At 38.3% G+C, this 24243-nt stretch overlaps 1 protein-coding gene across 5 annotated transcripts in view; it reads left to right on the top strand.

The window, feature by feature from the left end:
- Positions 1 to 24243, top strand: part of POLQ (DNA polymerase theta) — a 48360-nt gene that overhangs the window by 4728 nt on the left and 19389 nt on the right. For 4 of the 5 annotated variants that reach the window (XR_014937477.1, XM_015874562.3, XM_085524548.1 and 1 more), the window contains exons 5-16: positions 3783 to 3891; positions 6029 to 6248; positions 7257 to 7401; positions 7500 to 7646; positions 8718 to 8930; positions 12081 to 12223; positions 13478 to 13682; positions 15073 to 15215; positions 17520 to 17713; positions 18038 to 18162; positions 19553 to 19796; positions 20586 to 23731. Coding sequence is in view for 4 of the 5 variants with exons in the window: in XM_015874562.3 (XP_015730048.3) it covers positions 3783 to 3891; positions 6029 to 6248; positions 7257 to 7401; positions 7500 to 7646; positions 8718 to 8930; positions 12081 to 12223; positions 13478 to 13682; positions 15073 to 15215; positions 17520 to 17713; positions 18038 to 18162; positions 19553 to 19796; positions 20586 to 23731 (5034 nt within the window). In the remaining variant the exon portion in view is untranslated. Of the gene's footprint in view, positions 1 to 3782; positions 3892 to 4044; positions 4130 to 6028; positions 6249 to 7256; positions 7402 to 7499; positions 7647 to 8717; positions 8931 to 12080; positions 12224 to 13477; positions 13683 to 15072; positions 15216 to 17519; positions 17714 to 18037; positions 18163 to 19552; positions 19797 to 20585; positions 23732 to 24243 lie in introns of those variants that run through there. The other variant, XM_085524556.1, reaches the window with a different exon arrangement.

A 24243-nucleotide genomic window follows, 5' to 3' on the forward strand; every position in this document is an offset into this window, starting at 1 on the left:
GGATGAAGACTGTGTATATGCCATCAATGGGATGTCTTCAGTTAGTTTGAGGAAGAGGAGGAATTAAGTTAATTGCTCATTGGCATCTAAATATTGAATACGTGGAGATCCTCTGGGTAGACATGGTGACTAAAAGGGCTGTGACACGCTCATTTCTCTCTTGTAGGATACTCAAAATCTCTGTCTTTGTAGTGTAGACTTCTTGGTCACCGTGGCCCTGACAGCCATTAAGTAATGTTGGTACTCATTTAGTGCTTGGGAAGAGATATAAAACCAAGGAGACCCACACTTGGAGAGAGATGTGTTTTCCTAGACCAATTAGAAATTTGTTCTTCTATTTGCTTGTCTGCTCAGTAAAACTATATCTAGTTTTTATTTTATACAGTACTCCTTCCCATCTTTGCTCTGGCCTGTGACACAGGACCAGAGAGAATGGTTTCAAGCTACAGCAGGGGAAATTCAGGCTGGACGTTAGGAAATATTACTTCTCAGAATGGGTGGTCAGGCACTGGAATGGACTTCCCAGGGAGGTGGTGGAGTCACCGACCCTGGGGGTGTTCAAGGAGCGATTGGATGTTGTGTAGAGGGACATGGTTTAGTGGGAGCTATTGGTAATAGGTGAACGGTTGGACTGGATGATCTTTTAGGTCTTTTCCAACCTTGGTGATTCTACGATTCTATAGTTGGCTGCTATATACAAAAACTGGAAAAATAGATTCCTACCAAACTGGTACAAGACCTTCCACTTAAAAAATTACTGTTCCGTGTTCATCTGGCATCCTAATACTCTTGAGAAAAGTTTTTCAGACACAACAGACAATAAGAGAAAGCCTTGCAGATTTTGTAGAAGTATGAGATCTTGAGATAGCACATCCATAACAGGACTACAGGGGCTGGATTGCTGTGAGTTCATGTAGAGTGAACTCATGCAGAGTTCACAGTAGACGTCCATGGCTGTACTGTATTTTTAAACCATTTGAATTGAAGCTGCTGCAGTCTGACCCAGTTCTCAAATGCAAGAGAACTGACAATCATGCAGTTATTGATTTTAATATATGGCTCAAAGTGTGCTACTTAGGTAAGGATTTTTTTTTCTTCTTGTTTGTTTTAAATAGGGTTAATTTGGTGATAGGTTGCCATGCTATCTAAGCTGCACTACCAGCACAATGCAAAGAGCATGGTTCTAACATCTTTATTAATGCTGGCTTGTATACTTTGTAAACATAACATAGGGTACTAAAATGTATTGTTTAATGCTAGCATCTTTCAGAAGCTGAAGACATGCCAAATTCCTTTTGTTGGCACCTCCATTCCATCACCACAATTTTTGGTACTCTGTAAGAAGAATGTGCCTGAGAAGAGTCATATACTTCCAAGTATCAAGAGTTATATGACTCTTTTCAGGCACATTCTTCTCACAAAGCAGTATAACCAGAGAAGTGAATGCAAAATCTGAGTTTCAATACTGTGTCCCCAGCACTGATAGCACTGCTAAAGTGTGATATACTGATAGCACTGCTAAAGTGTGATGTTTTTCTTTCACCATTTGGAAACACCTCTGCTGCAACCCTCTGTTTCCCTTGTGTCCCAGCATCACTATACACCTGAAATAAGAATGTTTTTTTCCTTATGTATTTACTTGAAAGCATTTTTTTGAATTAAAATTGAATTTAAAAAATAATCTTTAACAAATCAAGATCTTTTTCTATTTGGAGATACATCTTCATAAACATTGCAAAATACAGGCATGAGCTGAAAATGCCTTTTTAACTATCACCTAAAGTAAGCTTGTCTAATACTGCAAGGTTGCATGATGCCTCCTAATTAATTCTAAATTTAGACTGCTTCGTAACAAGGGTGTTTTATCTCTGAGATGAGTTATTGAGAGATGACTGCAGTTCTGGCCAGATTCCATCTTCAGCTCAAATTGTTCCTTTTGTTGATGTCAGCCCCCTGCTGATAGCTCGCGTTGCCTTTGGAAGCTGTTGAGAGAAATTCAAATCCCCTGCCTGGCAGAGCTCTCTTTGCTGTATGAAGCAGTTAAAAGCATTTTCATGTTGATAGTTATTATACAACGTATGGCAGTTTTGGAAATGCAGGTACACAAGAAATGCTGTTCTTGTTGTTGTTCAGGCTCTTGATCCTGGTGCTAAAGACATTTTTAGGAGAGCAGAATAGAGAAGAACCTGGGAATAGATCTGTAATGTGCAGTTGTGTTAGCAAAGTTGTTTCTGAATTTAAACACGAGATTAAAAAATCTCTACCTTCTTTGTATTTAAAAGGAAAAAGAGAATCAAATCCTGCCTGTCATTAAGAACTTTGAACTGATTTTGGGCCAGAAGTAGTCTAGTTATTGTAGAAGAATGCTGTGTGAGATTTCTCGAGTACTTCTAGCATTTTTTGTGGTCAGCAGTCTTCTAAGGACATCTAATTTGCAGGCAGAAAGCAGAAACTGTGGGCAGTCTTATTTCAGTAGCAATGCAGAATGATGAAATTATGGCCCTTTCTGCACTCTTGAGCTTATTGGTGAGTAGAAAATGCCATAGAATGCTGGGAGCTGTAGTTTTCCTTGACTGCAGTTCCATTTTAAGCTGAGAACAGCCTTGTGAAAAATGTAATTTATGTGGTAGCTCCTGCTGTGTCATCCCAGTGAGTGCATTCTGAGTACTGCTCAAAGAGAGGAGCTGTGTGTGTGGCAGTCAGGTCTCACCAGCTTAGACACTGCTAGGGAAGCATTCAACACAGCTTTAGAGTGGGTTTGGATAATTTTTTTAATAGCTAAGTAGCAATAGAAGGTACAGAAAGTGTAGAAAAATAGCTACGTGACCTGTGTTTTGACCTATAGATTTTGTCCTCTATTGTCTTATATTTGTTTTAGGAAGCAAAAAATGCTGCTTCTTGACACAAAACTTGGAAGGGTAACTGGCATGAATTTTGTTTTGGTAGATAACTTATAGATAACTTATTTATGCTGTTCTGCCTCAATTGCTGGAAGAATTTAGTTGGACTGCTGCATGGGAAAGCAAGGACAGCTTTGTCTGGTACCTGAATAATTGTCCAGTTGTTGACCAATGAATGAGGAATTTTACAAGGAAGCACCAAATAGAGGAAGTAGAGGAAGACAGAGGGACTGGCTTGGTGGGACTTTGTAAAAGAGGCCACTGAAGCACAGCAGTGCTCTTCTAATTTAAGTGGCTTGAAAGGAAAGGGAGGAGAAAACAGAGAGAGGGAACATATGCAGGAAGGAGAAAAAAAATGAGGAAGAAAATAGCATTGAAGTAGATAATATAAGGTCACATTTGCCCTTGAGCTCCTGCTATTATAGTTGTACCAGGAAGATATTACATAGCTTTGCCACAGAAGAAAGAAAAGCTCCACAGCAGTGGTACTAATGAAGCCAGAGGTCCTTTATGACCTGTCCCTTTTTAAAAACAAAGAGCAACAACAAAAAAGCTGAATAGCCTTTCTTCAGCCTCTCCCATGTTTCTGTGGCACTGTCTGTTGTCTGCTCAGAAAGGGAGAGAACTTTGGCAAGTTGGGATATATGCAGAAGGTACAATGAGTGGCCCTGTGTTTTTTTCCCCTGGGGAGACCCTAATCTGCCCTGTTATCTCTGGATGCTGATACTGAGAAAGCTTCTCAGACAATATTTTTTTTCCAGTATTTTTACCCACCTTTCAAATGTTACGGAATTTTGGTTAATTGTGTGAAATATGAAAGGATTGAAGCTGACGATAGTTTGGATGTTTGTTAGTTATAACCTGAGTGCTTCTCACTATTAGGAGTGGTGGTTGTAGATGAGTTGCATATGCTTGGAGACTCTCATCGAGGATATCTGTTGGAACTCCTCCTGACCAAAGTTCGATACATTACAGAGAAAGCTGCAAAAAGGTGGGTAGACCAGGATGTTTGCCTTATAATGCTAAATGATGGATAGCTTAAATATTTTGTTCTCTGAGTAATTGGGAATTTGGGTTAGCTCCAGGGCTTTTACATGACTTAGACTATTTTGGTTATTAAGATCTCATCATATTACCTCTCCAGGGTCCTGCTTGTAGACAAACCTTCTTTTCCTCATGGTTTTTAATTTGTGTGCTACCACGGGAGTCATTATCTCAGGAAAAGAAAGGTGAAACTTTACTTTTTTTTTTTTTTTTTTTTTTTTTTTTTTTTAATCCTGTTAAATTAAAAAAAACCAAACCAAACCCAAACCACAAAATAATAAAACTGACTTAGGATTTCTTGTAATATTTTTCCTAGACAAAAGTAAATGAAGAAAATGTTGTATGCAACTTCTTAATCTGTACTAGTAAAGCTGACAGAAGAGTTAAAATCAAGTATTTGCTGTACACTGAAACTCAGATTTTGCCAGCTTTTGACAGCTGCCTCCTGTCTTGTTAGTCATACTAGTTCTAGGGTAAGTCTACAGTACCTTGTAGCAGTATTGCTTTCTTGACACCTGGCACCCAGCTGGATCATCTAGACAGCATTTCCCTTACTGATTTTCAGGATCCAGCAGTGCCCTGGATTGAAGCATTTCTGACATTTTTCTTATTCTGGAGGCCTTAAGATCAGCATAGGTGGCTTTGACATTTTATTTCCCTTGTCCTGTCTTGCACATGCAGGATAGATGCAAGGCCACTCTTGATTTCTTCCCTTGCATTGAAGAACTGGGAAGGAAAAAATATCTGTCAGGGAAAAAAAGACAGATACATCTTGAGAAGAGACAATACTAAAGCTTTTGCCATATAGGCACTGGGGCTCAGCTCCTTCATCTCTGTCATGGCCAAGTAGACAGTGGTCCCCCATGCCCAAATGGAGCCCACTTATTCAAAGTTTTTAAACACAGTCCAGCCTGACCTGTTATCAGAATGACCAGTGCTTTTAAGAGCTTTTTAAACGGTTAATTGGATGTCCCACTGAAGTATGAATCTGTCTTTGCACCAGAAAAAAATGCTCTCTGATGGCCACTGTCAGCATCAGTGCCCTTGCTTCTTAGCGAAGCTTTTACAAAACAAATTCCTGCAGCAAATGTTTCTCTCCCTCCTAGTAAAAAAAATACATTGGAACTGGATTTATTTTTTTTTTTTTAAATCCTTTATGGTCAAAAGTTGCTCTGGAGGAAAAATAGACAACCTATGTGGTGTTCTAGCAAATTTAAGAAGAGCTTGGATAAGAGTCTTTTTCTCCTTGTCTTCCTTATTTCTGTCTTGCTTTTTTTACTCTTGCTCCTGGGTCGTCTTGTTTCCTCTCTCTTGCTTTTACCAGGTTTACCAGGTTCAGGCTGTCTCTGAGCTCACACTGATTTCTCAGACATTTTTAGTTTCTTAAAGTCTCATTTTGTTGCTAATAGTGTAAATGGACAGTAGAAAAAAGTAGGCTCAGGTGCATATAGAATCACATGTAACTATCATGTGGGTCTAAAAGCCTGAATTACAATATACATTAGGGTATCTAAATTAATGGTTTATGTTTTCATGTCTGTTATGAATTCATTACTTCACACTGATTTCAGTGGAAGCTATTAATCAGCACTTTGAGAACTGAAGCTGTTTTCTTCTTTGCTGAACTAAAGGCTTTGTTTCCAAACTCTAGGAAGACCGTAGTCTAGTGTGATTTGTTCTCAAATTAAAACAAATTGAAGTGTCTTAATTAAGACATTTAAGTGTAGAAAGTCTGCGTTTAAGTGTAGAAAGTCTGGGCTTTGCTTATTTCATTGCTCTTGTTAATTGTAAGGAAATAGTGGGTTTGTTTATTTTCAGATTCTCCAAATATGCAGTTCATGCTGCTGTTGCTTAAGAAGTGTAAAGTTTAGATTCAAAATGATAAAAATTAATGAATGCGTATCTTTTCAGTGTGTCTGTTAAAAGTATAGTATGACTTTTATCTTTTCAAGAAGCTTATAAAAATAGCTTTGTTCTTTAGGCCCTTGGAGGAAATAGGTAGGGTTAATTTTTTTTCTGAATGCTACTTTCCAGAAAAGTAGCTTGTCTTATAACTAACTTTCAATTTCTTTAACTGCTTCCAGAAAGGCGAAGACAACGAGTCCTGGTTTTGGAGGAATACAGGTAGTAGGCATGAGTGCCACCCTCCCTAACTTAGGACTTCTAGCCTCATGGTTAGATGCGGAATTGTACTGTACAGATTTTCGCCCTGTGCCCCTCAAGGAGTGGGTGAAAATTGGCAACAGCATTTATGACTCTTCCATGAATTTGGTCAGAGAATTCCAGCCCAAACTTCAATTGAAGGTAACAAAACTCTAAGCAGTGGCTTTTGGCATAGGACTTTTTCTATAGCAAGCTTGGTTCTCCCTCTTTAATCACCCCTATATCTTGTGTCCTGAAACTGACTTAATTTTCATAGACTAAGATAAATATTTCCTAGTTAGCCCAACAAATTTGCATTAATCATTGGGCAAATGACTTTTCTTTAGATACTGTATTGTACCTGCATATGTTAAACTACTGAATGATCTATTTTTGTCAATGATTATAAGGTGGATGTCCAGCCTAATTCTTCTGAATCTATTTTTAGTGTTTACTATTTCTGTGCACTGGGAAAAAAAAAAAAAAATTAAGGGTAATGAGTATAATGATTTGGAAGAACCAAATGGATGAGAAATGTGCATTTCCTACTTGTAGATTTGGAGTCTTTGAACTGTGAATTCTCTTTCCAGTCCTTTGGGATGCTGTAAATGCTACTGGGGTAGTTGGACAAGATGGGCTTAATGGCAGCAATGTCTTGAAAGCACTCACACTCTCTTTGCATGCAAACACCGGTAGCACGGTGGGTCTTCAAAAAGGAAAAAATAAGTGTTTCTGCAAGAGTATCTTAAAGCTTATTTTTATGTGTTTTTAATGAGAATGTGATGTTACATTTCCATCTTAGATATTTTTTGATGTCCTAAATTGAGTAAAGGACTAAACTAGGCTTTTGACTCAAGGGAGTTAGCTTCTTACATAAGACCAGGCAATCCTCTTGGGTGCTGGATCTTCAAACTTGCCTATCCTAGCCCACTTTGATGCACAGGACAATATTTGATGACCTCACCATTTCTGCTGAATTTGAATGAATCTTTACTGAACTTCTGACAATTAAATGCAGTTCTTGCCTTTGCTCCCCTGTTTTCACTTACATTTCAGTGCTTTTTATTTCTTTCTTTCATAGAAGATTCCTACCATAACACTGAGCAGTGACAGCATTTACAGATCCTGTACAATGTCAGAGTGAGCTGAAAATATTTTATCTCAATTCAGGGAGATGAAGACCATGTTGTGAGCCTGTGCTATGAGACTGTTTGTGATGGCCATTCAGTCCTGCTTTTCTGCCCATCCAAGAACTGGTGTGAGAAGCTGGCAGACATCATTGCCAGGGAATTCTACAGTTTGCAACAGGCGGAAAGTAAGAGAAAAGTATTTAATAGAAGACTATAGTAGTATGCGCAGTAACTTTAATACAAATGAATTCTAGTAGAAACTAAGAATATTTTCTCTCACAAGGTTCTGCAAAAAAATCATCCCTTTCCCCAGTTATTGTGGACAGAGAAGGTATAGATGAGGTCCTGGATCAGCTAAGGCGCTCTCTTTCAGGTCTGGATTCTGTGCTCCAACGTACTTTGCCATGGGGAGTGGCATTTCATCATGCAGGTATTCTTGAATATCTAGGTCTTGAGTCTGTAAAGGTCAAATCATATGTGTTCTTACTGCTGTAGTTACCAGCAGTTTGCCAGTTTCTTTTTGAAGCTTTCTGTAGCTTATGACTGAATTAGCATACAGTAAGAGGTAAATTCGAAATTCTTTTATTATGGACAAAGACTTAACTCTCTGATTTTTATGATAGATTTCTTTTCCATTGCATTAGTTAACAGCAACTTTCTAGATGCAACATAAAAAATTTATATGGAACACCTGAAAAATTAACCAATTTGCAGCCCACAGATTTTCAGATTCTTCCTTAAGTGGCTGTGGTATTTCAGAGCAATTTTTCTCAACTTAGTAATGAAATAGATGAGTAAATAGAAGAAATCTAACTATGAAAAACAAAATAAAGGAGAGAGCCACCAAGGCTTCTAGCAGGATCTTTGATTTCTTATCTTTAAGAGTATACATAACCTGCTGATTTACTGAGGGAAAGTATCAATTGTGGAAGAGAGAAAAGTATCTGTGGCATTGAGTATGTAGGGAACATAACTCAAAATGCTTATAGAGTGTGATTTTTTTTCTTCTGAAGAATAAACTTGGACCAGAACTCTCAAGGGAATGTAGAAAGATACATATTAGATCTGTAAGAATGGAAATAATGATGAAGGATTACAGGATGCAGGACTCCAGCAAATGACTGAATCCTAATTTCTTGCTGTGTGTTACAGCCAGTTTCCTTCTTTTTATTGCGTTTTCTTATTTATTTTCCTTATTTATTTTCTTGCAACACATGTAAATATGTAGAAAGTTGTTCATCTTGCTACATTGTGTACAAATGCCTTAGGAAATCTAGTTTATAACCATTTTTGTCAATGAACTAAAGAAAGCTTTGTGGAAATTTTGTTTCAGTTATGTTATGAAATACATCAACTGAGGTAGCGTTGCATTTCTTGTTTCTAACAATGAATGGCAAATGTTCATTGAGCTTGTTTATTCTTCCTCTTGTTTGACTAATAACATTAGCTCTTTAATCCACTTCCTTCATTACTGGGTTCGCAAAACGTCATCTTTCTTCAGGTCTTACATTCGATGAACGGGACATCATTGAAGGAGCCTTTCGCCAGGGCATGATTAGAGTTCTAGCAGCAACCTCCACACTCTCCTCTGGAGTGAATTTGCCTGCACGCAGAGTAATTATACGAACTCCTATGTTTGGTGGCACACTGCTGGATGTTCTCACTTACAAGCAGATGGCTGGAAGGGCTGGCAGGAAAGGAGTAGACACAGAGGGTAAGCAGAGGCTTTATTAACGTTCTCTAAGAGCGCCGTTAACCTGATTAAATCCAGGACAGTGCTTCACAATTAGTGACTAATAGTGATGAATTTCTTTGTGGCTCAGTACGATTAAGTTAAACAAGATGAATTTGTTTGGTATTAATGGAGTAAAAATTGTAATTCCCAGAGGATTCTTTCCACTGCAGAAAGTTGACTTTGTTATTTACATGTCAGTTATTCTAAGAATGGAGTATTTTCTTCTTTGCATTCTTGCTTTCTTCTAAAGCTCTGATCTGTCTTAATTTTCTTCTTTTCTTCTTTGTGTTCCTGTTTTCTTCTAAAGCTCTGTTCTGTCTTAATACAGGGTCTGTTCACTAAAACATTTACTGTTTCTGTGAGAAAATTTAAAGTAGACTGCCATTAGGCATGGCTAAAATTTAGGTAAATCCACAACTGCTCTTGTTGTCTGAAGTTCCTCTAAGCTTAACATTAATTTTTGTGCATGTTGAAAGTCGTAATGCAATAGAGAGACAGGGAAATTTGAACAGTTGATCATAGATAAGATGCTGACTTCATGAAAACAGTGACACTAATTGGTGCTCGACAAAATAATCCTGCCTGCTGTTTTAATTTGTGATGGAAACTTATTTCCTGGATGCCAGGAATTAGAAAAAATTGCATTATATGAATATGAACACAGTGGTAAATATGAAGTTCAGCAGAAGCAGGAAGTGAGATTTGCTCTGCTGATGGTTTGGTTGGTGCTTGCTGGGAGCCCTGTGTAAGCAAACAGTTCTTATATTTAACTTTCTATTTTTGCTAAAGTAGCATAGCAACACAGCATTTTGTGACCTATTTCTCAATGAGCTATCTCTATATATTAAAGAAAAAGGCAGCTGCATGTTGTATTTTGAATTTTTCCAGACTTTGTCATTTGAAAATAGCTGGCAGGTGTAAAATTATATTATTTATTTTTTCCCCTTCAAATTACAATAATTAGTATCCTTTTTTTGACAGTTCTGGTGTGACTGTTTTGCAGAGTAAGCAGTTGATATTTTGCTGATGAGCTTCATGAATGTACCACTTTTTCCCATTCCATGTGGTGTTTTGAATGAGAACATAAAGCTACATTTCCAGCTGCTACTCTTCCACTGAATAAGAAGACCAGCAACTTCAGCTGGAAAAAAGTGCCATATGTGGATAAGAATTATTCTGACAAACAGAAGATAATTTTTACTGGGATTAAGGTCCTCCCCCCCCAAAACATTTTAGTATTGAATTGTCTCAGAGGTTTTTTATTTCCTGATGCTGTGCTTTAACTCAGCAGATGGCTTAGCACCACACAGTTGTTTGCTCACTCCCCACCTTTCCAGTGGGGTCAGGGAGAGAACTGGAAAAAAAAAGAATTAGAACTTATGGGTTGAGATAAAATTATTTACTAAGCTAAAGAAAAGGAAAATGATTATAAAATACTATAAACATCAGTGTGTTTCTCAATATTGTTTTTCTCCTAGAATCAAAACATAACATCATACCAGATACTCTGAAGAAAACAATTCCATGCCAGCTGAAAATATGACACGTGATTGGATGGAAATTTAAAGACATTATTTTAGAAATTGAAATTGGGTTATTTTTGCATTCATCAAGTGTCATATTCCTAAAGTGAAATAAGTAAAGATGTTCATTATTATAGAGTCGTAGAATCATGAAGGTTGGCCATCCACCTACCACCAAGATTTCCCCACTAAACCTTGTCCCTTAGTACAACATCTAGATGTTACTGGGACACCTCCAGGGATGATGCCCACCTCCCTGGGCAGGCTGTTCCAGCGCCTAACCTCTCTTTCAGAGAACAGTTTTTTTTCCTAATGTACAACTTAAACAGTTTGTAATTGAGTATTTGTCATTTATGTTGTATATGGTTACTTACCCACAGTGCAGCTGTAGTATTTATTCTATGCCTTTGCAGTTGTATTTTCATTTCTCTGGATTTGCTGTAATACTGTAGCATTACTATGGCTATACTCTTACCATAACTTAACACTCCTTGAATGTTTCTAAGACATCCACTGGCAAAATTACCTTGGTTTTCAGGCTACATGCACTTAAATCTACTTATAATATAACTTGTTTTTATTGGTCAGCTAATCCAATTCTAGTGCTCTCTTCTTTGTCAGATGCAAGAATTCATCTGTTCTATGACAACTGGCAAAGCTATTTCTGTCAGGGCTGTAGTTACCTAGTTTCTCTGTAATAGTTTTGTATGAAGAAAACCCCAGCTGTATGTGACCACTGCATTTTCCTCTTGTGGTTTGTACTATGATCTCCCAAATACATGAGCTTATTATTTTTGGGTTTTTTTTGTTTCAGAGCTCACCTTCTTTTTGTCTTCCATAGAATTTTAGGATTAACTTAAAAATTCTTTATTAGTCATTGTTAGGTAAGGTGTATTCAGATGTACTTTCAGTGGAAAGGATATGTAAGATTTTGCGTGCGTGTGTATGTATGTGCACATATAGGTAGATCGGTATGCACACAAATATGCATTTGTGAAAGTTAAGAGGATGCATAGTTAGATTAATAACTTAAAAGGAATTCTGAATTACTTTGGCATCGGTGTTATTTCATTCTGAGAATGGAACCTGGTTGACTTAACACAAACTGCTGAAGCTCTGTGCAGCTGTTTTATTCTAACTTTTGAGGATCCTTTCAGCTTAATAATCCTTTCAGTTTAACACAGGAAAAAAAAAAAACAAAACCCAAACTGATGCCACTGTGTGTCATTTTTCCAGTCAAATCCACAACAAGAAGAGTAGTCCAACAGCAAAGCAGGTGCTCAGAGAGTCTATGGAATCCCCATCCCTGGGGATTTCAAAAGCTGATTTGACAAAGCCTGCCTAAGGAAACTTTGAAATTTGTTCTTCTCTGAGCATTTAATTCTTAAATATTATGCATCTCTGGAGTTCTTAAATAGCAAAGGCCATACACTCTTTGAAACCTCAAAAAGGGTTTTATCTTTTTTTACGCAGCTTTTTCATAAGTGCCTGCAGCTTTCCATTCCGCTAATGTCCTCAGTGATCTGTATGTAGCTATTTCAATGCTGAGATGCAATAAGGTCATTAATGTTTTGGGTTTTTTTCTTCTCGTTTTCTTCCTGCATAGGTGAGAGCATTTTAGTTTGCAAGCCATCAGAAAGATCAAAAGGAGCTGCTCTACTTCAGGGATCTCTCAAGCCTGTTTGCAGTTGTTTGCTTAGAAGAGAAGGGGAAGGTGTTTCTTCTAGCATGAAAAGAGCAATACTTGAGGTACAGGACATGTGAAAACGAAGCAGAACACTGCCTGCACTGCCACAGTGGCTTCTTTTGTGACACATCAAATATTTTATGTGCACTTTCATTTTCTTTTGTTTCTTCCTTTGTCAACCCAAGCAGTTTCAGGAAATTGAGTCTGCCAGCCTGCTGCAATATTTAACATTTTGTTTTGGATGTTAAGAACTCTCCAATGAGATATTAAGCTTGGCTTTTTCATTTATATATACCCAAACTGAAGGCAGAAGTGTGTGTAATTCTTAACCTTCACACGTAATCTGTCAGTCTTTAGCAGGAAATGCTTGTATATTACCAGTTCCTGAGGCTTGCTAGATTGAATTACGCTAAATAACATTTGTAGAACCTTAAAGATTCTCTTATTTTAACACTAAAATTATCCACTTCTTTTACACAGAAATGATTGAAACTTAATTAAAAAAAAAATTGGTAAACAAAATGGCAGGGTACTCCATTTGCTCCTTGTAGCCTATCCGCCTCTGTAGGATTTGAATACAAGTAAAAAGGAACAAATGTTAATTATTTCATGTAGGTGAGCTTATCTGCTTTTCCAAAGTTGATTTTGGGCTTGAACTGAACTTAGACATCTTAGGTAGAGTTATTTTCTTTGCTGTACCATTCCTACTATCTTTCATGAAAGCAGCTTTTGTACTTAGAGCTTGGTTTGTGGTTCCATGGTTTTAGACTTTTAACCAGACCATTCAAAATTGAAGTGCATGTCTACATAAGAACCATCTAAAGATGTCCTCCTTTCTGATGGGAGCACTTTATTACAAGAAGTAAATCCTCTGAAGTCATGAAAGAGAGCTTTTAGTGAAATACCTTTCTGTCTCAAGGAAGTTGCACACAGGGAAGTGACCCACAAGGAAAAGGCAATTACGTGAAAAGCCAAGAATAAATAGATAAATACATACCACAATATGATCTAAGCAAAATGCCTATATCTAGTCTCAATTCTCAGTTGCTACTCTGTTCATGTTCCCTTTCAAAATACTAGGGTAAGGGTTTATAATTAATCCTTTATGACAACTTAGTCCTTTTACTTTTTGATGAAGTGTCTAACTTTTTGCCAGGAGGTATTCTTAAAGGTTGGCAGTTGATTTGCCTTGTATTCTTTTCATGTAATGGTTCTCTAAAATTCAGGTAGGCGATGGATCAGTCTTTTCATTTTCAGATCTGCTGTTCTATCCTGCTGTTTCTTTGACAAGATGAACAAGTCATTTCCTTCAACAGATCGTTGTGAGTGGAGTTGCCAGCACTCCAGATGATGTGCAGACCTATGCCTCTTGCACTCTCCTTGCATCCAGCTTGAAAGACAGCATGCGAGAAAATGAGAAAGATAAAGACAAAGTGCAGACGGGGCCTATTGAGGCTTGTATAGCTTGGCTGCTGGAGAATGAATTCATTCAGGCTCTGGAATGTGCTGATGACAAGAAAGGTAACACTGCTGTTCCTCATTCTTTTTCTTACTAGTGACTGCAGTTAGCAGTTTTGAATTAGTGTATCTTTTGCGGATGAGTAAATGTCGGATGCATTTCTTTAATTGTTTTTTTAACGTTATCAAGACTTTAGCTTTCAAGGGAGCATCTGCATATCTGCTTAAACATTTTTGCTTCATGTGTTCTTGGAAGGCCTCTGCATATCTGATACATTCTAGTCTACAGATTTCTCAGCTTTCTTAAGAAAGGTGAATGTGTACTGCAGGATATGTGCACGTGAACTGTAGACTGTAATTTTATTTTTTTCTGAAGAAGAACTGCTGCATTCTGAGAGGGTGCAGTACTGTACTAAAGCTGTTTGTTGTATTAGTTTACACTTTTTCCTTTTCTGGGCTATGTTCTTAAGATGGTTCCAGATAAGACTCTATACAGTAATAGAATCCATATTACAATTTGATTGCATGTCTCTTCTTAAGAGAAGATGACATACCTGGTGCTCTCAAAAAAGAAATATCCATTAACTCCTAGACAGAGTGGCAGCTGGAATTGCAATGCTTTTTGTTCAAATAGCTATCATAAGTGCTAATCTCAGAAGTTGGAAGGATCAAAACTTGTGATCTGGCCTCTAAAAAAAGCAAGCTTAGACTCTAGAAAAGATCTTTGTTTGATTGTTTCTAATTTCCTGCCTTCAATGTGAAGAGCTACTCCATTTCTTTTTGAAAAAGCAGTTGGAAAAAGTTAATAAACTCTAGAAAATATGATGCCTGCTCTGAAAGTAATGCTTCCTATTTTATTATGCTGGCCTGTGATGGCAGAGGCAGATGTTGCTGATATGGCAGTAGAGGTTTAACCTTCCTGCCATTATTCCATTGCATGTTGTTGCTGCATGACAGATGGCAGCAGAGGAGCAGTTTGAAAAATGGCATCTGACACGGAAAGTGTGTATGAAGCAAAAGTGTGTCATTGAATTCCTCCACACAGAAAAAATGGCACCCGTTGGCATTCCTTAACACTTGCTGAATGTTTCTGGGGACCAAGCAGTGGATGTGAGCACAGTGAGGTAGTGGGTGGTGGTTTCAGCAGTGGTGACAGTGACAGTGAGTCGCATCCATTGGTGTAGATATTTTAAAGCATGGTATGCAGGCTCTTGTTCATTGCTGTCAGAATTGCACAGCTAGTGGTGGTGGCTACGTGTAAAAGTAGTGTTTTGTAGCTGAGAATTTTCTCTACCAAATAGTGTTACTGCCCTCTTTCTGTCTGTTGTAGTTTCCATGGAAATAAATAGGAAGCATTATTTTTGGGGAGATCCATGTACATTGCAATATGAATGTGAGATATAAACTTACATTTAAACATGTATTAATGTGTTATTTATTTATTTTTCAACAGCAAAGATTTTTCACCCAACACATCTTGGCTCAGCTACTCTTTCATCTTCCCTTTCACCAACGGAAGCAATGGAAATTTTTTCTGACCTACAGCGAGCTATGAAAAGCTTTGTTCTGGAGAATGATCTGCATATTGTCTATCTGGTAGGTTTCTCATTCTGTGTTTCGAATCTTTTACTTCAGAATCAAAAGAAATGAGAGAAAACAGTTCAGGGCTCCATGGATGTGTTTCTTTTTTCTCCCTTGCTTGAGTAATCCTTCATGGAGAAAAGTCCTTCAGAGCTAACCTGTGTCCATAGTGTAAACTGATGCTGTGTATCCATATAAGCTCATTTTTGTCACTCCTGACTTCAGACAATTTCAGAGGTTTATAAGTTTTGTATGTAGAACACTTGTAATTTTTCTGAGACATTTGAAGAAGATTAAACTAATTGGTTTTGATTTGTGTTTGGAATCTGGAGGCTCAGAAAACATTGAGGGGTTTAGCATCTATTTGGCCTACAAAAGGTCTCTGAGAAATCTGGGGTTTTTTTTTGTCCTGTGAGTGGGACACTTGTGGATTCATTTATCTCTGATGGAGATTATTTGCTTGATGATCCTGCCAGGGCTAAAGGAAGGAATGTACTAAATCTTTTGAGTTTGTCAAGGATTATGTGTATATGCATTTGAAAACTGCTATTTATGACCTTTGGAGAAGAGATCATGAACCTGTCAAGATTAGTGAGGAGTTGCAGTGAACATCTCATGTTCATGGTTGCAAGGCCTGTCATTCAAGCATCACCCCAAATTTGACAGATGTCTTCAGCCTTCTTAAGTGCAAAGTGTATTCTTTTTACCAGACTAATCAAAAAAGAGTTCATAACAAGAAGAATCTGCTTGGCATTATAGGTGGTGTTGAATTAGGAAGCAAGGGGAGGCTGGATGTTGAGAATGTTTCACTCTACTTGCTACCTTCAGTAGCCTATTTATTATTATTATTTTTTGAACCTACTAGTTTCCCATAGTTACACATCATTCTTTAGTTCTAGAAGACCACGTAACATTTTGTTCTATTTCTGCTAGGCAAAGAGGTCTCTATTGTGTCACGCACCAGTGAATTTTTCCCTGTGTGTACCTCTAAAACAAGAAAAAGAAAGAATTCTGTTGATGTTCTGAGGTAGTCAATTATCAAAATATAGTCTTTTTCTTGTACTTTCTAGTTACAGCAGATTGTCTGAAGTTATTTTAAACCAAATACAATTTCAAGCAAAATATTATTGAGATTCTCTTACATTAACCCAGTCTTTTTTTGCAAAGCTCATTCATTTTCAAGGCTGAAGATTTTTTTTTTAAATAGAAGTATTGTTCTCTGCACATTTCTTATGAATTGCAGGGGAATTATCCGCTATATTGCTTTCAGTTTCTCAGGCTTTAGTCTATTACTTGTACAAAAATGAATTTGAACAAGTTGTATTTTAGAAAATTCAATTAAAACAAAAATATTACTCTCGGATAATGGCTTTCTTTAAAAACAATCGGCAAAAAATAAACAACCAATAGCAGACAACTTGACACAGTCTCTACTTTATTAAGTCTTGTTTTTCTCTTGTAACATATTGATACAGGTATGGAGATATTGTATTTCCCTCACAGAATCATAGAATTGCTCAGGTTGGAAAAGACGTTAAAGGTCATCAAGTCCAACCATGACCTAACCATACTACCCTAACTCTAACAACCCTCTGCTAAATCATGTCCCTGAGCACCACAGCCAAATGGTTTTTAAACACATCCAGGGATGGTGACTCAACCACCTCCCTGGGGAGCCTATTCAAGTGCTTAACTACCCTTTCAATTGATATTGGTAGAGAGAATAAGGTCTTCCCTTAGCCTCCTTTTCCCCAGACTAAACAGCCCCAGTTATACTCTCCTGTTCAAACTGACTGCGCTGACTGAATGAAAACAAAATTGTTTTTCTGTCTAAAAGTGTGTGAAAGCTTAGAATGGCTTTTTTGCTAATATAAGTAAAAGCTGAGACTTAGTGTACTGAAGGTAAACGTAAGGTTCAATAAGCTCTGGTAAAACCTGTGTTCCCTACTGCTTTATCAGGTGTTATGGCAGTATTTAATGTGGTTCTAAGAGGCTGATAGGTAATCTGTCACTTTTGTTGAAGGAGAATAAAAATACTCCTTAAGCAATCTTACAGTGGCTTAGATATATGGAGCAATCTGACAAAGATTCCAAGTTCTTTCACTGTTAGAATACCCACTTGAGTCATGTCATATCAGTAGAAATATTAAAAAACTAGGTTAGAAAAGCTTTTACTTTCTTCAAGGTATGTAGTTATGACTCAGTGCCTCTGAGTTATGTGTGGGATGCCTCAACCATGTTCTCTAGACTGCATTTTTGTTTACTGAGAGCTGTTATGTTTCTCCAAAATAGGTTTTGGCATTATCTTGTTTTCTTCAGGTCACCCCGGTGTATGAGGATTGGACCACAATTGATTGGTACCAGTTTTTCTGCTTATGGGAGAAACTGCCTGCCTCGATGAAGCGTGTGGCTGAGCTGGTGGGGATTGAAGAAGGCTTTCTGGCTCGCTCTGTAAAAGGCAAAATCACAGCTAAGACAGAAAAACAGTGTAGACAAATGGCCATACACAAAAGGTAGCTGCAAATAGATGTGAATGTGCAAAGACCAGACTCTATGACTTGGAGAGTGGATTGGTTCTTTGTTTTCAGTGAGTGGTTTTCTTGCTGAGTGACCTGATTACATCAGATATATCTACAGAGACCATGGGCCCAGTGCACTCTGTACCAAGAACACCACTGCCACTAGATGTTTGTATTATGTTATTCAGAAGCCAACTTCTGTATTTCTTTTTTGTGCTATGCTATAGTACTATTCTATGCTATCACAGAGTGTTTTGACTGTACTCTAATGTGACCTGGATGATGATTTCTGAGCATACTTTTTTTTTTGTTCTTTAGATTTTTCACCAGTCTTGCCCTCCTGGATTTGATCAGTGAAGTTCCTTTAAAAGATATGACCAAGAAATACGGCTGTAGTCGTGGCCAGCTTCAATCCTTACAGCAGTCTGCTGCCACCTATGCAGGTGAGTTTTGGGTGCAAAAACTCAGCAAGAAACTTCAGGTAAGGGGATAAGAGCCACAGTGTGTAACAAACAATCAGTCTTGTAAAACTACTTCCAACTTTATAGCTTTATCTGTGGCTGCCCCTGCTTTGAGATGTAACCCTGATGTATGCTGTGGGAATGGGGCCAGCTGGGTGAAATCAAGCAGTGCTGTAGCATGCTAGTGGCTATGGGGACCATCTGTGTACTGTGAAGGAACATAGTTTGTTTGATACTAAGTCTGGAAAAACATTCAAGTCCATTCTGAATCTTTGCCATATAAGAGAACATTTCAGAATGGGTGAAGTCTTGGATCTCTGAGACAGTGTGTCTTTTTCCTAGTTACAAAGGTAATTGATCATAATATATAATTTTATAGTTTTAAAATCAGAGTGAATAGTTTCCAGGTCATTTATCACCAGATAACAAGAGGTCAGAGAGATCACATTTACCATAACCTCTTTCAGAGGGCTGTGTAAGAGTAGAGGTAGCAGCTCCCCATGTGATCAAGAGAATTTCTTTCTGTTATCTAAGCCAAGTCTTTCATTACTCTGTAAATGGATCTTCAGTTTTTAACACAGTTTTAACTCAACTTGCAAACCCTACGCGTGGGTTGCAGCATGAGTCAAAGCCCCAAAATGAAAAGGTCACGCCAACTGATGCTGAGTAGTTTAAATTAATTCTGATAGTATAAATAACTTCTTGCTATAATGGTTTCACAATTCTCTATTCCCAGTGTTAATCATTTTTTCAGCAATCAGGTAGGTAAGTGCAGGAACAAGATTAATTTGGAAAGTAAAATGGACTGTTGACATGACATATAGTTAGGAGAGAGGATAAAAAAGCTGTGTTCTATAATTACAGTTAAAATATGGCAGTGAGGTGTGCTGTGTCTTTCAGTTATTTTCATGCTCTTATAGATACAAGCTATGAGTAAGAAACTGTATTTTCCCTGCTGTTTTCCTCCTCCCATGTTCTGAAGACTAAAGCTATAATCTTTATGGTGAACTTTGCTAGCTCCTGTGATGCCATCAGTAACTGAAATTCAGCAGGTCAGGTTCTGCTCTTAGGGACGTCACTGCAGTGGCTTCTCTTAGTGCCTCTCATCATTGCTTTTCCACTCTTCTTCAGTGCATTTGGCTTATAGGACTCCTGTTACAGGATATGCATGTGTTTTATTTCATATAAATTTTTACCTCACTTAAACTATTTAGTTCTAGATGAAGTTGACATCTGCAAGAGCAGTTCCTAAGCAGAATGTTGTAATAAACATTAATTAGGTGGCCGTTTCTGTAAGCTCTGAGAAAGAGAAATGTGAAGAGAATGACTGTTCAGGTATGGAGTTGAGACTGATGCAACTTCTGTGTTCCAGGAATGGTAACAGTTTTCTGTAATCGACTGGGTTGGCACAACATGGAGCTGTTGCTCTCCCAGTTCCAGAGCCGCCTCACTTTTGGGGTTCACAGGGAGCTTTGTGACCTGGTACGAGTCTCTCTGCTGAATGCACAGCGTGCAAGGATGCTTTACAACGCTGGCTTTGTCACAGTTGCTGATCTTGCTAAAGCCAGTCCTGGTGATGTAGCAACTGCTCTGAAGAATTCAGTACCATTTAAAAGGTGAGGCATCAGTAAATCCAGAAGGCAAGTCAAAAGTTCATTTATAAGGTGAAGGATTTCAGGATGAAGCCTGTAATTAAATTTGACAACCTTTTGGGACTTGTTGCTAAACGTTATTTTAAAATAACTTGTAAGTCTCTGTGACTGATCACAGTAATTATATGATTACTTTGAAATTAATAATAACATGTTGTATTTGCAGCAAGAGATTGTGAGACCTGAATTTTCCTCTTCCTGAACTGAAAATGGTTTTTGGAGGCTTTTTGCTGCCTTTAAAATGTGAATGCTTTTGTGCTCTCCTGTATGTTCAAATGAGCAAATGGTTTATTACTGTAATTTAATTTCAGATTTTCTTGAGATTTTCATGTTAGCACAATGACAAAATTCCTACCTCAGGTGCCTTTTGGACTCTGCCACAGTAGCTCTATATTTCGTGTTCCTGAGGTTACCTTTCTTCACATGAGTTCATGGAAGAGGATTGATTCAGACCTAGATCTTACCCTGACAGGGAGCTGGGACTTATCTGGGGCACGGATTTGGATGCAAAAGCTTGGAATGCTTCTAGGGTATGCACTATAGATGTAGCCAGTAATGTCTTTCATTGACATCATTGACATTCAATAGAATACCAAAATTATTTCCTATTAAGCAAGGTACATGTTGGACGTAGCATTATAGCTTCACAGAAGCACTAACTGAAATAGGAGCAGTGCAGAATAGGGTCAGTCCCTCATGTTGTTTGTTATTTTCTGCATAAATGTTCACATCTGTTTGTTGGCTTTCCCTTAGTGGTCGCAGGGCTGTGGATGAAGATGAAGAATCTGTAGAGGAGCGTCGGACTGTGCGCAGCATCTGGATGGCCGGAATGAAGGGCTTAACGGAAAGTGAAGCAGCTTCCCTCATTGTGGAGGAAGCCAGGGAACTTCTTCAGCAGGACTTGGCAGCAATGGGAGTGCAGTGGAACCCAGAGTCTTCTCTTGAGGCATCATCTATGATCAGCAGTGAGTCAGAGATGGAAGAGAGACTACATAAGCCAGATGGAGAGCTATCTTCTGAATCTTCTGTGATGTTAAACAAAAAAGAGTGTGGAGTACAGAATGATAACGGCCTCAGTTCTCAGGCTGGAAAACTATCAGATATTAAAAAGGGATATAAAAGGCGGCTAAGCAGTAGTACAGCAGGCTCTAGATTTGAGAGTGAAGTCACATACAGGAAACAGGCTCAAGCAGATGAAAGGAACGATACTGCGCACAGTGCTAGAAAACAGCCCTATATGAGTGGAGACAATGAAAATGTGGAAGGAATTCTTAAGGCCAAAACCAAGGCTGATTCCAACAGAGCAAGTCCAGAACTCCATACTGAGCAAGGGAAGACACCAACATTAGCAAAAATGTCTTCAGCCTCTAGATTGTTAAGAAGTGAGGACACACATTTAAAACGGACTAGGAACAAAAGTACTTTTTCAAAACTACAGAAGTCACTGCTTGAAGATTCAAGTATGATTATCATGGACATTAAAAAACCTTCAGCTTTCCTCCCCAGCATTTCTAAAGATAACTTATTTTCAGACCAAAACGATGAGGAACATATAGAAAAAGTGTCTGTAACTCATAAGGTCCCAAATTCCGTACAAATGAGGGAAAAGAATGTAGAGAGAAAAGATAAAATGGAGAATTTATTTACAGAACTTTCTAACCCCAGTGAAGGCATGCTTATGGAGAGAGCAGGTTTTCAAGCAACTGTTACATTACAGAGTATTCCACACATCAACAAGGAGACACATGATACTGTAGAAAGTCCGGTCATACCTGTAAGGGCTAGAATGCAGAGAAATCAAACTACTGCTGATAAGCAGGATAAAATCAATAAATTGCAAACAGATGGGAGCTCTGCTATGTTGAAGGTTGATAAGCAGCATACTGCTTTAGATGCAGGTGATTGTAATGTAAACACTAACTGCTCTGAAAATGTATGTGCCCATAATGGCAGTAGGAAACAGAAGTCTGTGCATTTATGTCCTGGTGGTGATAAATTCTACCATGCTCAAATCCAGAATGGTGGTGTAAGTGGGAACAAATTACCCAATGAAAAATTGTTACAAGCTGGAGCACTACAAAAAGGCAGCAGTCATCTTAAGGATTTTCTGAAAGACTCTCTAGTAAAATCCAGAGCTATTTGTGATGCAGATGATGTTCAGAATGGTCCATCCTCTGGTCTGATTTGTATCTCTACAGACTTTGAAGATAGCTTCCAGTTGGATACTCAGACTGAGAGGATAATAAAACAGGAGGTAGCAGCTGAAATCACACGAAAGCAGGGAATAAAGGATTCAGAACTGGCAGTAGTACCTCAGCAGGAAATCTCCATGAAACTAAGCACTTTGCAGGCTGAGAATGCTACTGAGGAAAGGCTAGATGTAACAGTAAGGAAACCAAGCTTATTGAGTACTATCACAGCAAATAATGTTAGAAAAAACACAGATCAGCCATGCAGTAACAAAGTTTTGGAGTCTGGTGAACTTAACATACAGCCTGTAGCAAACGAAATAGAATCTGTACCTGTCCTTAAAGGAAGTGACTACTCAGTGACTGATTCTCAGCTAAACAGTTTTCTACAGTATTATCAGACCCAAAATTCAGTGAAAGAGGAGAGTGCTTCTAAAGGTCCCAATAAAGCACCCTGCTCTCTTGATAGGGAGCACTTTGTAGAAGAAGAATACCATCCTGTCATGGAAACAAGCCTGAATGTGAGTGATGGCTTGTTGTTTGATGATAGCTTTGGTAATGTCAGTGGTCTTTCAGCTGTGAACATCATGGAAGCTGACAGAAAGGAACCTGAGGGGAGGGAGGGAGTTTTGCTTCCCACAGGTGGTCTTTTGCAGAACCTAAGGCCTGTTCAGAATAAATTTGATGTCGGAGACAATCAGAGGAAGCATGAGGATCCAGCACAGAATAATGATGTGTCTCCAGTATTCTCTGATCTCATAGCTGAAGTTTTAGATCATGCAAACTCCCCATCTTTTGGGGGAGATTTTCCTTGTACATCTCACAGTCAGTCTAAATTAAGAAACATTTGTGAAAATTATTCCAATCCAAAGGATTTAGAAGTGGATCATGATAAAAAGCTCCAATGTAGCCAGCAAACATTAGATAAGAAAACCCATCCAGTAGTGTGGTCTGACCACTCATTTGAACTGAGCCCAGGACTACAGGATGTACTAGACAAATGGCCTAGTCCTTCAGGCACTGAACTTGTTCAAGTAAATGTAAGAAGCTCCTGTCTGAAAGAAAATTTAGTTGCTTCAATTGCTAATCAAGAGCCAGATGCAATTTTTGAATTTGACCATCATCAGCTAGAGCCTTTGTCTAATTGTCAGGATTTAAAAGACTATTGCAGAGTTAAAGGAAACAAAACAAAAGACTTGGATATTCGGAAATCAGACTGTGTAACACTTATGCTCAGGGGAAGCAACAGGACATCCTATCCTCCACCAGATAATTGTAATGGGTTTGTTCCTCCAACACCCCCCAAAGAACCTTTTCCAAAAAGTTCTGTATCTTTCTCAGTGAAATCTGCAAGGAAGAGACAGGTTGCCAGCATGAATGGAGAGCAACTGGTTCAGTCACAGCACAATTATGAGTTTGATGCAGAGAAGCAGATAGTTGAGAGAGTAGCCTCAACTGAGGCTGACGAGATAAAAGATGATTCCATTATAGACAAAGACTTCTCACTGCAGCTGTCTCAGGATGTTTTTCCACTCACTCCCTCAAGTCCTGAAGGGTTCACTATTGTTGATGTAGCAGGTGACAAAACACTTTTCCAGACTTTTCTTGCAGAATGGAAGGAAAAAAGCAGATTTTCCATCTCAGTGGCATGTGAAAAAAGAAAATGTCCCTTGTCACCCAAATCAACAATTGGTGGCAGATTCAAACAAGGTTAGTTCCATGTCTGTGAACAACATGATGGCATCTTCAGCTTAAAGCAGCAGTGATGTAGGAAAGAATTTGAAAAAGGAGGAAAATTACTGACACTAATTGAATACTGTCAATCTCAGCAAAGCAAAGGAGATAAGTGTTGGAGAATGAAGAACTGATGTCAGACATTGTGCTCTTATGTCTTTGGTGGTTGTAATGATGTGTTAGCAGCTTGTTTGTATGTGAAAACATTTAAAAGTACTTGACATTTCATACCTAATTTTAAATGAATCTCTGTTGTACAGTCCCTTTATCACATATATCTTTCCATGTCATAAATTCTACTGTATTTTAAAGTAAACAGTATATTTAACAGTAACCTCTAGGGATTGTTCAGGGTCTCCACCAGGCAGCAGTGCTTGTGGGATTGTGTCTGAAGCAAGTATTTCCACATTTGCAAAATATTAATTTGAGAAAACTGCTGTGTCCTAAACATCTTCCCTCCTGCCCCCCCCGCCCCCCTTACCCCAAAG

The sequence above is a fragment of the Coturnix japonica genome, chromosome 1 (assembly GCF_054131305.1).
Source record: "Coturnix japonica strain WE chromosome 1, WE-NBRP24, whole genome shotgun sequence".
NCBI lineage: Eukaryota > Metazoa > Chordata > Aves > Galliformes > Phasianidae > Coturnix > Coturnix japonica.